This window comes from Sceloporus undulatus, chromosome 3 (genome assembly GCF_019175285.1).
Source record: "Sceloporus undulatus isolate JIND9_A2432 ecotype Alabama chromosome 3, SceUnd_v1.1, whole genome shotgun sequence".
Lineage (NCBI taxonomy): Eukaryota > Metazoa > Chordata > Lepidosauria > Squamata > Phrynosomatidae > Sceloporus > Sceloporus undulatus.
In genome coordinates, this window is record NC_056524.1 from 196,816,861 (window position 1) to 196,835,077 (window position 18,217).

Sequence of the window (18,217 nt, forward strand, 5' to 3'; positions counted from 1 at the left end):
AAACCATGCAGTATCTTGCATGCAGAGTATCAGGGAGATCATGATAGGACAGGCCTTTGGAATCAGATTCACTGTCAATCAAAGGGGAAAAAAACCCCACTGGGCTTGATGGACAAACAATGTGAGATCCCAACATTCTGCCCATCCATTCATCATTTTCTTAAAACCCCACCTTTTTCCAAAGTGGGACTCAAAGCAGCTTACAAAATAGAGAGAATCACAATAGAAACACATGCAATGGAACACATACAAAAAGCTGAGATTAAAAGAGCAATAAACAACAAAATTAAAACCACTTAAAATATTACTGTAGAGAAAAGCATAAAAGCAGTATAGTACCATAAAAGGCCTTTTTGTAAAACAACCAATTCCCAAAAGCTTGCTAGAATAATAAAACTTCACTTGCTGCCAAAAAGACAACAAAGGAGGACCTACCATTGCCTCCCCACAATAGGAGTTCCAGAGTCCAGGAGCAGCCTTGGAGAAGGCCTTCTCTTGCATTCCCACCAAACATGTCTATGAAAATGGTGGGACCAAGAGTAGCGCCTCCTCTAAAATTCTTAGAGCTCCGGTAGACTCATATGGGAAGATATGGCTGTTCAGACAGCCTACAGCCAAGCCATAAGGCTTTATGGATCACAACAGCACTCTGAATTATGGATGAAACAGCCTATATAGCTATTGCAACAAGGGAGTTGTTTACTACCTTAAATCAGACTCAGGGGCAAAACAGATGGGCAGGAAAAAGTGGCTTGAAGCTGCCTTTTCTAAAGCCACATTGAAACCCCACCAACTGCACCGCCTAGCTCCCAAGGCAGCTGAAGTATTCATGTCATGACCACATGATATGGCTTCAAGCCAGGGAAGCAGGAAAAAGCTGCTTCTTTTTGAAACTGCTTTTCTTTGCATAAGGCGCCTAGAGGGCACTTTCCTGCTGGCTTCAAGACATGTGTCATCTAAACGCCACACCCTCATGTCAGCCTGAAAGCACCTCTTTTTGCTTGTCTGTTTAGCCCCTCAGTTAACAATTTGAGTTCAGACTTCTAAAAAGAGTCTGATTTAGTGTTAATTACATACCTAGTGCTCAGTTGCACACTGCAGTCTTTGTCTGAGTACAGATTAGTTGGACATGTAAAGCAGCAGAACTAGGCCATAGGATCCAAAATATAACTTGGACTGACACTTGGATAACGTCTTCACAAGACTGGGTGAAGCCCACTGTGGAATTCCTAAGAAATTATTTCAACAATCTATGCTCTTTTCTTCCATGTTTGGAAGAGTCAGGCCAACAGATCGTATATACATAACCTTATTCATAACACTGTGGCTTTGGTATCCTTCAGAAAAAAAAAACTTAAGCTACAGAAATTCCTTAAGACTTGAATATTTGTTGGCTCAAACTGCTTTCATTCTTACTATGTTCTGTAATGAGAAGAGTTTAATTAGTTCCAGTTGTGTATACAGTTCACTACTCAACCCTTACACATGGGGGGGGTGCTCTGCAGCTGTGAGGCTTGTTGGCTAATTGCTTGTTTTCTCTTTGTGAGCAAAACAGATAAAGCAAAATTCAACAAGGGTTGCCACCACATCTATTAAGATGGCACACATTTCCAATCAGCTCGCATTCCCTTTTTGCCTTCTTAGAATGAAGTGTTAAACCCACAAAACACATAGATTATGCATTGTTCCAGCATTAGAAGTCTGCAGCAACTGGCATCGCAAATGAAAAATGACCCAGTTTTTGATCTGAACTCCAATTTGGTAAGACTTGGTGCCAAAAGGATATCTAAGACCAAATCCCAAACAAACATAATTCACAACTAGATGAAATGACAATATCTGGGATGCAGCCAAGTTTCTAGTAAGCCAGAGTACCAACTGATTGTATTGTATTTCGTAACAAGCTCACACCAGAGATTCTTATAAACATGCCAGTGGCCCATGATAAGACAATAAAGAAGTAGATAATTATTTTGAAGAGCTGCAGGTTTCTTCGAAAATTCCATCCAGTCATTCCATTGGCAGAGTATGGATGGGTCATGTTTCCTATTGAGTCAGTCACTAGAAACAGGTGGAAAATTTTCCTTTCCTTTCCCTTTCTTCTTAGAATTTCCCACAATCCCCCAGTTCCTGCATGTTAGGGGTGAAAGAAACTTTCTATTTTAAAATTCAAATGTGAGAGACACAAAAATTGACAGATTTGTCCAATCAGAACTAGGTTTTGAGTGCTTAACCCTTTGACGTCTTGGGGTCAACAAAGTTTATTGTTGCATGAGGGGCAGGCAATTACAATTTGATCTCCTCCATACTGGGAATGACTAGACCTAATGAATATAGAAAGTGCAACTGAGGGAGAGCTTCATTTCAGTTCTTCTTCAATGAATTTACCCAAATATACACATTTTTAAAATGAGATTTAAAAACTGAATATGGAAAAAAGTAAAATGGTCAGGTTTTACTATTCCTGTCAATAAAGGAGGTCAACTCTGAACCATCTTTTTGACAACATGAAATAATCTGAATAGTGATGCTCCCTGCTTCCATTTCCTCTGCCTCCAGCATAAATTCAGCCCTTTCACTAGTTATCAAACTCATGCCATATGCCTACAGAAGAATGTGTGGGGGTGGGGGGGTCGATAGAGTGATTTTACTAACTTATATATTTATTTAATATCCTGATTATCTCCCCAAAGGGATGGGATGCTCTGATTTTTTTACATGCCCCAAATATTAATACTTTCATTTCTCATATTATAAATATATATACACATATATATTCATTTATATACTCATTTATTGAGCTCTCACTTGTGCAAATTTAGTTAAAACCAGGGACTCTGGCTGTTCCTGCTGACTGACAAGAGATTGGTCACTCAGTTCTATTTTCATAGAAATAAATTTGTGTGGAATTTTTAAAAAAACATACTGGTTATGATAAAGCAAAAATATTTATCTTCTTTGGAATTTATAGAATTGCTATCCAGTCTTCAAGAGAAGTACAAATCCATGTATAAGGAAATAAGTATGCCCAAAAGTGATTTATCTGTTGGAGTAAAATCCTTCCATGTTTAAAGGGATTTTACTTGGCTGCCAGACACTAAGACTGCACTGCTACATGAATGGGGGAAAACGGGGCATGCAGGTGTAAATACCTAAAGATTCTGTGGCTAAGTGGCTTTAGGGGCAAGCTGCTTTTTAATTTAAGATATCTTTGCCTCTTCTGCTGCTTGCATGGTTGTAGCAGGAAAATCATGTCTATATATGCCTGAATTTTTAGGACTGCAGCCTTCATATTTCACCATACAGTATAAGCTTACAAAGTTATCTTTACAACTACACTGAATTTCATGGTAGAAATACACAAAGCAGTACATTCGGTCCTGGCACAGTTCATCCCAGGGTCGGATGAGGATACCATTCACCAGGCAATGGGTAATAGTAGTTAATAAAGTGGTCAGATATTTTGGATGTGATTTTGCATGTGTGCATGTGCACCCAAAAGTTTAAGATACAGAAGAAAAGACTTATTCAAGATGAGTCCCAAATTAAATTGTCATCCATTAGGGAGAAGAAAAATGGAAAGATGGGTGTATGTAGATTACTTTACTACAGCAAACACTCTTGTGGCACCTCAAAGACTTCAACATCTATTACGGCACAAGATCCACTCTACTGCATGATACCACAGTTAATGTGTTAAGTCTTTAAAATGCTAAAACTCTTTTATGTTTCTGTTGTAACACACTAATACCATTATCCCAATGACAACAATTATTTTTTATAACTTGCAAGTTTAAAATTGCTTATTAAAAAGTAAACTGTCACACAGAGTGATCAATGGTCCAGCAAACTTAAGATTCTTTGTCAGTCAACAGACCATCAAAGTTTCATGCCAATTTTTCCTTGCTATTACTAGCTGAAATACTAACTAGAGATGATAGGATTGAATATGTGACCTTATACATGGCAAGGTCCTGCCTTGCACTGTGCTAACAGGCCTTCTAGAGTCTACATTGTAGACTTAAAGGTGTTACCAAGTGTGAATTTAAGAACTAAATTATCTCAGGGCAAAGCCAAGTGACCCCTATGTATTTTACCTTTACAAGAAATCCAGTTAGCTTAACAAAATTAAGATTGCAAAAATAGTCAAAGATGTGGATTCTGTTGAGACTAATAAATGTTAATTCCACATACAAAAAAAGGTGTACTTTATGTGAGAGAAAGCATAATTTGGAATGGAGGTATTGCTGCTTAGGTAACCCAGTTATTTTGTGGCTGAGCTGTGGCCCTTCCCTTTCATGGACAACTGCTTGAAAAAAACACAACAAAAACTATGTTGTGATCTATATCTCAGGAGCTGCCCTCCTGACAAAATTTTATCACATTATCACTATGTACAAAATTAATGTCTTACAAGTCTTATATATATCAAACACTGTCATGGCAATTTGATTCAAGTTCTTCCTCAACTGATGGTAAAGGCTCCTTCAATCCCTTTTATAAACCTAAGCCACTAGCAAACATAGTAAATGGTTATGGCTAAACACACCGGCTATGTAAACTTCCCAGAGCCAGTCATATAAGCTGTTCATAACACTTAACTAAAAAGCACTTGTAGGAGGATTTCCAGGAGTCCTTTTGTTAGTACTTTAGAATTACACCAAGATCTCTCAGCAAACCGGGGGAGCGGGGGGACCATGTAAAAATCAACTGAAATAAACAGACATATGGATTTTATTTCCTTCAAAATAAATACTGTACATATTCATGTATAAGTCTAGAAATTTAGGCCAAAAAATTGACCCAAAAAACTTGAATCGACTTATCCACAGGTCAATGTAAGTACTGTATCTTAACTCTTAATTAAAAGAAGAAACCATCTCCTGGTGAAAAGAAAGGTTATAATACATGAAGCACCAAACCCCTCTGCTCTCAACCATCCAGTCTTAAGAATAAGCACCGAGAATTATATTTGCTGGAATTTTGTATGTTCTTTGACATTGTTTTGCTTTGTTTCAGCCTTTAGCTCCTTTGCTATATGCCCTTAAATTTTACCCTTGACTTATCCATTGGCCATAGCTAAATCCATAATTTTGGCCCAAAACGTGCCCTCGACTTATACATAAGGTCGGCTTATAGTCGAGTATATATGTTAACACTCATTTATTACCATTTTAAAAAAATTCAGTGGCATTTATGACTTGGAAATGCAGCACTGGAACTGGAGGTTTTTACTCTATTACAGTTGGCCCTTCTTATACACTGATTTTTTATACGCGGATTCAAGCATACACGGTTTGAAAATGTTAAAAAAAAGTATAAATTTCAAATGTCTAACCTTGATTTTCCATTTTTTTATAAGGAACACCATTTTGCTATGCCATTATATTTAATGGGACTTAAGCATACATGGATTTTGTTATCCAGCGGGGATCTTGGAACCAAACCCCAGCATATAACAAGAGTCCGCTACATAGCTATCTGGTCTTCCAGATTGGTTTCAAAAAGTGTGAGTTCTCACAATATAGGTTATTGAGTTTTGCCAGTTGTTGACATCCCTACACCCACATGTTTCATTCCTTTGCAGAGATATTTATGGTAGATTTATTGGATCTACAGTAGGGCGTCATTTGCTGAAATGATCTTATGGCCTGAATGGGAAATTTGGTCCTCTCTCAATTTTTTAAAATAATTCTTAGAGTTGCAGCATTATAATGCAAAAGTGTCATTTCAGTGATGTACTAAAACTCTGTATTTTTAATAAAAGAAAGAAAGGAGAGAGAGAGGAGGAGAAAAGGAGACTTTTTTCTGGTCCTGGTATGTCTAAGAATTAACCCACTTGAGGGTGGGAATAAAATGTTTCAGCCGGTGCTGGGAATTGTCATAAAATATTTTGGGAGAACAGAAACATTGTTTGGATACTAAAAGCAGGGCAGGAGAAAAACTACAACAACAATTACTGCACCCTCCCAACATATGTGCCCCATCTGAAAGCACCCTACATTTGAACCAAGTATTTATACAGGTATTATGAATTTTCTTGTTCATTTAGACAGAATACTACATTATTAATACAGAATATATTTTAGGGGGGGAAATCACATCCAGATCAGAGGGATCCCACAATTTTGTCTGAGGTGAGCAACTGTAGTGATTTGGACTTGCGATAAATTAAGTAAGCCTGTTTACTTTAATGGGCTAATAGGCAAAGTATTCTTCCTCTAGTTATTGGGATTACTCTTTATTAAGTAGTATGCACTTGATCTGGGACGCAGAAGCAAAGCATGTAGCTAGTAGGTTACAAATACTGATGCCACCTTCAACAAATTAGGGGCAAAGAAGAAATAATTATAGCACTTTCCCAGAAGGAAAAGCAAGGGTTGGTAGTATGTGCCCCCCCCCCACCCCCCAATATAACAACTAACATTTGTATACTACATCTCTTTATTACCTTTGGGACTTAAACATGCTTTCTTGGGACATGTTGGGAAGTTGTTGTCTTCCCAAAAATTGGGTCCTTTCTTGCTTCCTTAAGATCCCCTCATGGAAAAGCAACAAGTAATATAACAAGTTTTAACAAATCATAGGAAAAGTTTTTGCAGTTATACCATTAATTTTTTTTAAAAAGTAGATAAATAAAATGTATTGAATAAATCAAGGGACCATGTTAAAAAAAATAGTTCTTAAAAGTAAGCAGAAGCAAATCTGGAAAAGATAACATATATTTGCTTGTGTTGCATTACTCTTCTAGTCTACTCTGCTGCTGCTATGGTGATATTGCTTTTAGCATATCTCTCTCGTTTCTGAAACATCAAGGCCTCTACGCCATGCTGTTATCTTAAGTGTCTGGGCAAGTCTCTTTTAGAACTCTGGCTCTCCAGAAGTCATGACATCACTTGGTTTGTTTTATACATACTTCTTATCCTTTTGCGCTGAGCTTGTTAAGATAACTTGAATTTTTTTCACTGAATACCATTGTGGACATGCTAAATTACTATTAAAACTCATTTACGCAATAAAAGGGAGTGTATATCACCAGGCCGGAGAAAAAGCTAACATAGGCATTTTCCCCTGAAATAGTAATAATTCATGTAGCTTCTACTGAAAAATAAGTTAGGAAACCTTTTAAATGCTCAATAGACTAATTTTCCTGCAAAATTAATTATGAATGTACTGCCCCTGCCCAAGCCCATGATAGGAACATAAGAAGTGGCCTTACACCAAGTGTCATACTACCAGTCGTCATAGTTCAATACTGTAGCTGATAGCAGTATCCACTCTCCAGAATTTTAAGGCAGCTGTTTACCCTGCTGTTACACAGAGATGTCAAAGATTAAACCTAGGACTTCCTGCACACAAATCAGTTAAAGTGTACTGACCAAAACAATTACCTGAATTCTTTTGTGGATAGAGTTACCTGATGTTCTTTTGTTGCCTGTTTTATTGAACCATTTCCTGTATTGCTATGTGTTTTATTTGTATCATCCTATCATTTCTTAGACTGCATGCCATAGGCAGGTTTACTCTTTTATATTTGTTGTTTTTATGTACAGCGCTGTGCAAATCTACAGCGCTATATAAATAAATAAATAATAATAATAACAACAGGTGCCCCTTATTGTAAGAGATGTCCCTTATTAGATAATTTAAAAGCTTGTCCCTTATAGGGCTGGCAATTGCCCATTATTATAAGGCAGCACTCTGGTTGAAAGGAAAGCTTTTCCTTCTATACAGACTAAACTAGATGCCCCAAAATCCTGTATTTGGGGTCTGTGGGCCCTCCATAAAGACGGAAATGTATACATCATGTAACATATGAATGTAGGCAGTACAGTATATTAATTTTACTGAGAAATACATGACTGAGTGAACTGAAATCAAAAGTTTCATTTGGTATTTAGGAAGAAAGCAAACTTGTTAATAGCTGCTTTCTGACTGTCAACCCTGCATGCCATGAATTTCAACTGTCCCTTATTGCTGTTTTGAAAACCTGACATCACTGTTTGTGGAGGCATATTGTATTTATGACGTTTCTTTTGATTTGTGCCTCCACATTCAACACTAGTTTAGGAGACCTGTGAATAATTCAGTATGGTGTAACGTCTATAAGATTTGGGTTTATAGTGACTGTACAACCGCATGAATGGATTTTAAGTCTTTCCACAGACCAGCATATTCCACAAAGGAATTGATGTTGACCAGTTGAACAAGGAATATAGCTAATCTGTATATTTTTAAAAAGAGCACTGGAATATTAAAATGGTGTGCAAGAAGGGTCTGCACTAAAGCACTGTTTTTGCTTTAGCACTCAGTGCTCTCACCAGAAAGTACAACATTATGGCAAAGATCAACCTATTCTGCCTGACCCATATCTTGAATTGCTAGGCACATTATTTATTGCTCTGCCCTGTTATACAACTCTGTGGAGGACCATAACAAACTGAGTAGGCCCATGAACAGAGGCACTGTATGATCAGTTTTCTTCAATGTCCAGCTCTCACACCCATACACAGTGCTGGGAAATACAATGGCGTGAACAACCCCGGAATAGCCTTGCATAATACATTTTCTTACCAAAAAGGTATGAGGACAAAAGAAGAACAAGAACCTTCTCTAAATTCACATGAGAATAATTTTGGAATTTGCTATCAGAAAACAAGTATGGCTTGAAATGTCCTTGAAATGGAGAAAGAAGGCTGAAAAATGTACAGTAATTAAGATTGTCCCGGTTAACTAGAAACTGGGATGATGGATCATGTTTTTTCTATCCTCTACTGCTGGCAACTGTGCCTGGAAATGCTGCTGACTTTGGATAAATCATGGTATAGGGATGCCCAGAGATTGAGCATACCAGAGCCCTTCTGTCCATAGAAGACAGATACCAGATCCAACTCAATGTACCAGTGTGATGTACTTCAATAAAACTTAACCACAGGCAAGTATTTAAATGTTCTATTCCAGGGGTAGGCAACCTGCAGCCTGTGGGCCGGATGCAGCCCGGCGAGGCCTTGGGACCGGCCCCAGTCCGGCCCTGCTGCCGATTGCCGCCGGGGCCTTTGGGGGGCAATTGTCTATAGAAGCCTCAGAAACATGCATTTATATTAACATTTTTTTTTAAATCAGCAAAATTTTTTGTGTGTCCTCCATATTTTTTTTAAAAAGTGTCTTCCATTTGAAAATTTTGTCCTACATTTGTCCTGGTTTATTTATATATTTAATTTTTTAAAAAAAAATATTTATTTATTTTTTGGCTTCGGCCCTCCAGTTGTCTGAGGGACAGCAACCCAGCCCCCGGCTCAAAAAGGTTGCCTACCCCTGTTCTATTCCATGCAGTCAAAATGGTCCACCATCTGTCTTTGCTACATTTACATTTGCACTCATTCCAAAAGATAAAATTAAAGCCATGAACTTCAGGGCCAGAAATGTTATGAAGGAATGTGGGAATAATAAAGGATAGTCAAAAAAATGTGCAAGCTCTCAGCTGGGAGAGTCATGGGGCAGCCTAGACCCATCACCAAAAACACTCAGTGCCAAGAACCGCTACTCAGAGATGTTTTTCTTGTAGGAAGAAAAATGTAGGGGGAAACCCCCCCCCCCCGCACAGTAATGCATGTGAGGAATATGCATCTAGTTAATCATAATTTCAAGTGTTATAGAGTCATTCCATACAGAAAGAATGTCATACGTGAATCATTCTTAGGATTCTATTAACCAAACACCCTGAGGTTTGAGTCTGCAAGAAACAGTCCAAAATGGGCAAACCTCACTTCATATACTGTCTAGCACTCAGGAAATTAAAAAACCATACAGAGTATTTGCACAGGCTTTGTCTGGCACTTATGCTACAGTTGTAGATGAACCAAGATGTTTAAGGGAGAGGAACAATAATATTTACACCTGAACAGCATACCAACCATATAATGATTTCAATTTTTTTAAGCTGTGGAAAGGTTCAAAAGTTTTCCCCAAGCTGCAACCATAATAACGTTCAGCCACTAGGTGGCTCATCACAGATGTTGTGTGGTCATTTCCTCCTTTGGCATTCAGTAGGCACTCTAGTATATGCTACAGCCTCCACAGATACTCATGGTGCTTTTCTGTGCAAAAGCTGATCTGAAAGATCTTGTCAACGCACAAGAATGTTCACCAAATGATGACATTGTAGTAAATAGTACCTGAATCTTTTCTCAAATAATGCACTTTATGTGCCTCCTTTACCTAAGACCCTTTTCCTTCTTAATCACAAAAATTAGCCTTAGCATTGCCTGCTGCAGCTTGGTTCAGCTTACTATTGTTGATCTTAGACTACAGTTTATGTTGGTTCTTTCTGTAAATCATGGGCAGCATTTATTGGTTGATCTCCATTCTGAGATCTTTTGACAGAAGGCAGGTTACAATCATTTTAATAAATAAAATAATGTTTACTTTTACTGGATATGGGTAAATCCTTAAGGAGAAAACACAATGCTCACTGGATGGTAGTCCTGTAAGACATGCCCATGGAAGGTGAGTTGCAAAGGTGGATTGCAAAGATTCGACAAAAGAAAATCCATTAAACACAGCAATTGGGTAGTGGAGCTTGATGGTTTGATAAGTCCAGGACTGGCCTGAGTTACATGGGTTTTTTTAGTCCTGTCTTACACACAAGGGGCAACATTTTAAAACCTGAATATTTCAAGGAGATTATCCTTGTCTATGTAATTCTACTATATTTAATAGATTGCATTTTTATACCTACCTATTTGATTTCACTAGATTTATACTGTTGATCTGAATACCTGTCAACACTGTTTTAAAATTAACATGTTGTTCCAATGGTCGGTTAACTCCAATAAAGTAATGCTGTGATAAAAGAAGCTAAAGGAGAGAAGCTTCTTGTGCTCATAAAATTTTAAAAGGACTAAAAGGCTGTCTAATGCAGCCACCTGGAAGCTCTCTCACCCTTGCTTATGCAACCCAGACCAGACTCTTAAAATAAATGAGGGACCATCAAGTGTATTTTTAATCAGGTTTTCTTATGGATGCTGCAGGGTGAGGAGTTTTAAAACATCACACTGTGTTGGTGGGATGAGAGGTAAAGAAAGGAAAAACTGACGTTAAGGACAGCAGCCATCCCTTCATTGTAGGGCACCAGGTTTATGGCACAAGGGGAGGTGAGTGCCTTGAATTAGTCCTTCCCATTGGAAGTGGTCACCTCCTTCTTCAGATAAGGAATGCTCCCCTTCCCATCATCTGACCTAACAGGTGAGCATCACCCTGAGCATCAGATCAGATCAACAGCAATTACAAGACTTTGTGATGGTGGTTCCAATAGCCATGTTTTCATTCATCATCGACAGTGAATGAAAGCTCCAGATGCTGCAAGCTGGGTTCCCAGAGGATATCCTCCTCTGTGATTCAGTTAGAAGAAGAAAAGAAGAAAAGGAAGGAAGGAAAGAAAACAGGAAAGGGGGCACAAAAGAGAGGAGGGGGAAATATACATCCTGTCATTCAAGAAGAGAAAGCCATTCCAACCTTCAGTATGGTTCACCCACCCAGATGATGGAGGGTGGTGGTGCTCACAACAGAAAAGCCACGGAGCCAGAGATGGTGCTGCTGATACTCACTGGGGCTGCCATGAGTATCAAGAGGTCTGTTGTGGTTGCAGTCAGGCATGGGCTCCTTTGGCAAATGCAACGATGCCAACCGCCTTTCCCAGCTTGCCTCTGCTTTCTTGAGCAGTGGCTGGGGAGACCCTTCCCATGGGCAATAAGGGAGCGAAGGTGCCCCTTGCCTTGTCTCAGGCATCATCATCATCATCATCATCACATCATTTTACTTTAAGATCTCCCCAAAGCTCTCCAAAAATTAGGGTTTTTTTGCAAACCCATCATCCATCTGCCCCTTTATGGCATCCAGTCAATCCATTCTGACCACCACCATCATCGTCTTACTTTAAGGCCTGGGAGAATTAGGTTTTCTTTTGCAAACCCATTGACCCAGCCCTTTATGGCATTCAGTCAACCCATCATCATCATCATCATCATCTTACTTTAGTATCTCCCCAAAGCCCTGGAAGAATTAGGGTTGGCTGTGTGTGTGTTTATTTTTGCAAGTCCATCTTCCACCCACCCTTTTATGCCATTCAGTCAACCCAATCCCACCATCACCATCTAAGCTCTCCCCCAGAGCCCTTGGAGAATCAGGGTGGTGGTGGTTTGCAAGCCCATCATCCACCCACCACTTTATCCCATTCCGTCAGCCCATTACCATCCTCCTCCTCTTACTCTCAGATCTCCCCCAAACCCTTAGAGAATTAGGTTTTGTGGGGTTCTGTTTTTTGTTTTGCAAGCCCATCATCCACCCACCCCCTTTATCCCATTCAGTCAACCCTCACCTTAGATCTCCCCAGAACCCATAGAGAATTAGGGTTTGTGGGTTTTTTCTTTTGTCTTTTGCAAACCCATCATCCATCCACCCCTTTATCCCAGTCAGTCAACCCATTCCCATCCTCACCCTCTGACTCTCAGATCTCCCCCCAAACCCTTGGAGAACTGGGGTTTGTGTTGTGTGTGTATGTGCATTTTGCAAGCCCATCATCCACCCACCCCTTTACCCACCCCACCTGAAACCCCCCCCCCGACCTATAACTCTCTAGCAAGGATCGCATTGGCAGCCCACCTTTTATGCCTCTTTATTTATTTAATTTATTTGGGAAAAGGCTCAAAACCAGCCAAGCTGAGAGAGGAGAGGGAGGAGAGGAGAGGAGGGGGAGACCAATCCTGACCAAGCCTCCTGCAAGTTTTGGTTTTTAAGGATGCAAAGATATTCCTATCACAAACCCACATTAAGGCAGATCAGGAAGAAGAGATGGAGGGAGGATGGAAGAGGCAGCCAAGGCTGCATCCGTACTGCAGAGCTGATCCGGGTTGATCCCGCTTTCACTGCCATGGCTCAAGGCGAGAAGATTCTGGGAATGGTCGTTTGTTGGGGCACCATTCCCAGAATCCCCTCGTCTTGAGCCATGGCAGTGAAAGCGGGATCAACCCGGATCACCTCTGCAGTGCGGATGCTCCCCAAGATGCTTTGGTTCCCTTACCTTCTCGGGCTTTGAGCAAGACGGTGTTGGCAACAATGTTTTCCAGCTCCATGGATGTCAACTGCTTGGTTTTCCTTCGCTGGGAGATGGAGGTGGAAAGAGCAGCCTCCGAGCAGCCTTAGTGCATGGTCTCCTTCTTCCTCCTCCTCCTCCTCCTCCTCTTCCTTGGCTTCCTTGCAAGGCTTGCAATGCTCCAGCCCTTCCAGCTCCCCTCCTCGCCTGCCTGCCTTCCCTTTCCCTCTCTCTCTGGGCTACTCCATTCTCCTCCTCCTCCTCCCCTCCTCTCCTCTGATGGTTTAAGGTTTCAGATGCTCCCTCCCTCCCTCCTTTTTCCCGGGGGTGTGGTACTCTCTCAAGCTGTCCTTCAGCAGCAATTGCGCAGGCGCCAGGCTCCACAGCTGGCTGGTTTGGGAGCCCAGAGCATGTCGGGAGATGTAGTCTCTTGGTGTGTAGTTTTTGGGGGGAAGACAAGAGGCATTTGGGGGGGGGGGTCTCTCTTATTGCCCTCCTCTTGCATCCTAGGAAGGCTCATCTTTGCAGCTGCTGAAATAAATGACTGCGCTTGCCCAGAGAGAAGCAGGGGAGAATACTTGACCAGAGAATCACTTATGATGGGTTCCCCCTTTTTTTAATGTCAAATGTTTTAGAAACCCAGCTTCTGTATTGTCGTCTATGGGCAAGTATTCCCCAATGATTCCCTATGGCCAGGTATTCTCCTATTATTCCCTATGGGTTAGTATTCTTCAATGATTCCTATGGACAAGTATTCTCCTATTATCTTCTATAGGAAAGTATTCTCCAATGATTCTCTATGGGCAAGTATGGTTTCCCTATGGGCAAATACTGTCATTTGTTTTAGTACATCCCTGTTTTGTGTTTTATTTATTTGCTTCATTGGTATGCCACCTTTCTCACCGAAAGGACCCAAGGTGGCTTGCACCCTTTGGCAAGGAGATTTGAAACAGCAGGAGGAAAGGGGGAAATGAGTTCAGAGGGATGGGTATTTGGGAAAAAGAAATGGAAGGGATGGGAGAGGTGACTGGGGAAGAAAGGCCAGGGTCAGCAGATGTCCTAACTGCTAAACAAGGCCAGGCACCACCAAACGAAGAAAAAAGAAGCAGGAGATTACAAAAGAAAAGCTAAAGACACTTGTAAATAGAAATGTAAGCTTATTAGCCCTTCTCAAAATGGAGGACATTTTGGAATGCCTCCTGGACTGAAGGCAAAAAGGAAGGACATGTCCTGGAAAAGGAGGATGTGTCTGGTCACCCTGCGAAAGCCCGAAAAATCAATTTATTGGAAATCATTTTATGCTAGAGAAGAGGGCTGAAGTTACTGTGGGTGGCCAAAAAATAAACAATTGGGGCCTCAAACAGATCAAGCCCAAATGTTCCTTGGAAGCCCAGACGATCAAGTTGAGGCTGTCATCCTTTGGCCACATCATGCACCCTTCCCAGCTGCACCATCACCAGGCTTTCTCCCTGGGGAAGAAGCCCAGTGATAGAGCAGCAGAAAGGGTGAGCATGTATCCTTTCCAGATGACATCCTCCATACTGACACTTAGCCAAGATTGACTGATTGAGTCGTTTAAAAGATTTATATTCCACCTTTCCCCCAAAATGGAATTCAAGATGATGAAACTGAGACTGCCGTACTTTGGCCACATCATAAGAAGGCATGACTCATTCAAAATAATGACGATAATACTCTGGAAGGTAGAAGCAGCAAAAAATGAGAAAGACCGCACACCAGATGGATGGATTCAGTCAGGGGCTGATGGGCCTGGATTTGCAGAACAGTGGAGGACAGGAGGGCTTAGAGATGTCTTACCCACAGGATCAGCATGAGTCCAGGCAGACTTGATGACAATTAACAATTAAAAGCCTAGATGACCACTGGCAAGATCAGTTGTGTGCTCCACCTGACATTTAAATAAGACACTGATGAAAATGCTCTCATACATGAAATTGAGTTTCATAACCATGGCAAGAATTCAACGACATAGCTATGTTGGTCTGGAAAATCAATATGTAAAAGGGTCTCGTAACACCTTTGAGACAAACTGAAAGAGTAAAGTTGGTAGCATGAGCTTTTTCGTAGATGAATCTAGTAGGCTCAAGTCTATGAAAGCTCGTGCTACCATCTTTTCTCTTTTGGTTCATCCCAAAGGTGCCCTTTGCATACTGATAACAATGTCAAGGTATAATGTGAATAGTTTCTCCAGTCTGAATAGTAAAGATGCTATATGGAAGCTTCACACTGTGTTTATTTAATAGGAACAGTACTTGTTAAGTATTTCATCACATTGGCATGTCAGCATCCAACAAAACACAGATGTGCTGTTTTTACTTTTTCTCTATCTCCATACTAGAACAATCAGAACCTGTTGAATTTCTGCCTGGGGCAAAGCTGACAATCAAACCTCCTGATCTTCCAGTCCATTTAGTGGAGCTTCCTTCCAAGTATTTGGAAACATTGGTATTTATTAGTACTATTTGGAAACTACCCTTCAAATTTCTGGTAGCCAGAAAATGAAGGATGCAAGCATCCATGCCCCACAGAGTGTCTGGTTTCACCACAAGGTCTCTGCCCTGTTATTAGAAACCCTTCTGTCATGCAGTATGAAATAAGAGTACCTTTCATTTCTTGGCCTTGGGACAGGATATGATCTTTAGTTCTCAGTGTGAATCAATAAAAAAAAGGTTGTGATTAGTGAACAGTATTGCAATGTCTTTCATACAGGGCAGTTTTTGCTAAAGACTCATTGATATTTAACCCTATCCCTATGTAAAACCACTTTACTGATCTTGCTTCTAATAAGGAGAGAGAGAGGCTGGGATGACAGCTACAGTGTATGGCTTCATTCTTAAACAGTCTTGTTTGGGAATAACCCCCAATAAACAAAATGGGACTTATTTTTGAGTAAGCAAAACAAAAACAAACAGCTTCATTTAAATACTGCTTCATGCTGAACTAACAATATGAAGCATGCATATACTTGTGTTGCATGGCCCATGTTATAACAATGGACTGTCATCAATGGATGCAATCATCCGCCTTTTCCCAGAACATTTGAAATAATTTGTAGTTGTCAACTGCTGTCAAGTCAACTTCAAATTATGGCAACCCCATGAATGAGGTACCTCCAAGGCTGCATCCACACTGCAGAAATAATACACTTTGACACCACTTTAACTGCCATGGCTCAATTCTCTAAGACCCATTTATTTGACTTTGAAATAATACTCTGGGGAAAAGATTGCCAGTTACATAATTAGTAGCAAGCAATTTCCTTTTTAATTCATGGGAGTTACAGCCATTGCATAGGTTCAAGCTACATTTGAAATATTCAGACATTGGCCATTTGAAAACCACAGCCCAAGTGAGGGTTGCTTCACAAATGGAACTTTTCATGTTTCTACCATGGCTGTTGATTACATCTTGTCTGAAATGTACACATCTGAAACTGCAGGGATATGGCTTCTGCAAAAACATGTGAAGCTGCCTTCTTGATCAGGCTGATCAATGGCAATGCTGAGATCTTATGAAAAAGAAGTGGTTTAAAGATGTTCCTTTTTAGAGTAAGTAGCTGGACCTACCAGACCCAATGCATGCTCTCCTATTACTGTAGCATCCACATTGTGTCAATGGTTGTTCAATCAATGGCTTTCCTTTTGGACTGACTCAACACAAACGTTACACAATGCTGGCATAGGCCAGGAGATTCCACACAAATGAGGCTGAGTCACATGGAAAGCAGCTCTGATGGAGTTATTAGCCAGGTCACATGGAACCAATTTTCAGTGGTCTCCATGCAGAGAGAAGCTGTACTCTTTTATTCATTCCCATACCTTTAGCTGATTGGCTCTTCCTTGTATAAAGTTAAATTTGTTTACTGTAAGTTCCCTGAGATGTAAGCACGATTACAAGATCCCATGAGAAACGTGATTCAGATGCTTACAAATTGGAGACGAATGTATCCAGATCATTTGTCTCTTCTCAGGGATGATTAATAACATCACTTCAGCAACAACTGGGCTGGAGTCCACTTCATTGACCACTGCAATGCCTAGGGTAGACCTTGAATTGGACCATGGTGCCACCTAGTGGCTTCCTTATTTGAGATGGAAAAGAACACATCCAGCAGCCTATTCCTTGATGTGGTTTTGCCTCTAGTCTAGTGAGCCAGAGAACAGGTAGATGTGCAGTATGTGAGGGGAGTAGTCCTATAGCAGAGGTTGTCTTCTGTGGCCCTACAGATATTTTAAGACCCCAGCCACCATTATGCCTTCACCAGTGGCTCCATTGTCTAAGGCTGATGGAAGCTATAGACCAAGACCATCTAGAGAGCTACAGTTGGCCACCTGTGCCTTTATAAAGCATAGCCAAGGCTCTGTGCCACGGCTCTGTGCCTTTGTCATTGATGGTCCACTTGTGCTTTATCACAAACACTTTAATATGTTTTCAAAGTTTTATTTATTTTGTAACCTCTGTCCACCACTCTTGCCCCCCAGAACGCTCAGGATGATTTACAAGCCTGTCAAAAAGAAAAGTGCGTTAAAGCAATGTAAAACAAGTGTTAAAGCCAAACTGGTATTTTATTTATTTGTGTAACTGAAACAAAGCAGGAGGAGGAAAGATTAGACACATTAAATGGGCATATATTACTATAAAATAGCTTTTAGAGCTAAATGATTGTAGAGCTAAATGGAAACAGTTCTCAATTTTTGTGTTGTAATATGACAGCTAATTAATTGTTTTTTTAACTATCACCAGTTTTTTTTGCATTTTGTTTTAACGTTGTTGTAAACGGCCATGAGTCCCATGTCAGGAGAAAAACAGAATGTCTGATTGTTATAGGTTGCCATAAGTCAGACCTCCAAACGGGAACAAATGTAGGACATTTTTAAATGTAGGACACATTTTTATAAATGGAGGACAAGTAAAAAATTGATGATTTTTTAAAAATGTTAATATAAATGCATGTTTCTTAGGCATTCTTACTTTAGTGCTCAGTTACATATCTTTACTCTTTAGGCCTTGTTAGTTTCTTTCATAGCTACCCTTTCCATTCCTAATCTTCTTCCGATTTCTTGGCTGCAGTTTCCTTTCTGATCAATGCTTGATCTATGGTAGAGA

The 18,217-nt window shown here is 40.3% G+C and overlaps 1 protein-coding gene across 3 annotated transcripts in view; it reads right to left on the reverse strand.

Moving 5' to 3' along the window:
- GRK5 (G protein-coupled receptor kinase 5) overlaps positions 1–13,337 on the reverse strand; it is a 244,695-nt gene extending 231,358 nt beyond the window's left edge. For all 3 annotated transcript variants that reach the window (XM_042458695.1, XM_042458696.1, XM_042458694.1), the window contains exon 1: positions 13,079–13,337. In XM_042458695.1, coding sequence (XP_042314629.1) covers positions 13,079–13,130 — 52 coding nt within the window. In that variant the 5' untranslated portion in view covers positions 13,131–13,337. The remainder of the gene's footprint in view (positions 1–13,078) is intronic.
- Between the last annotated feature and the right edge of the window lie 4,880 nt (positions 13,338–18,217).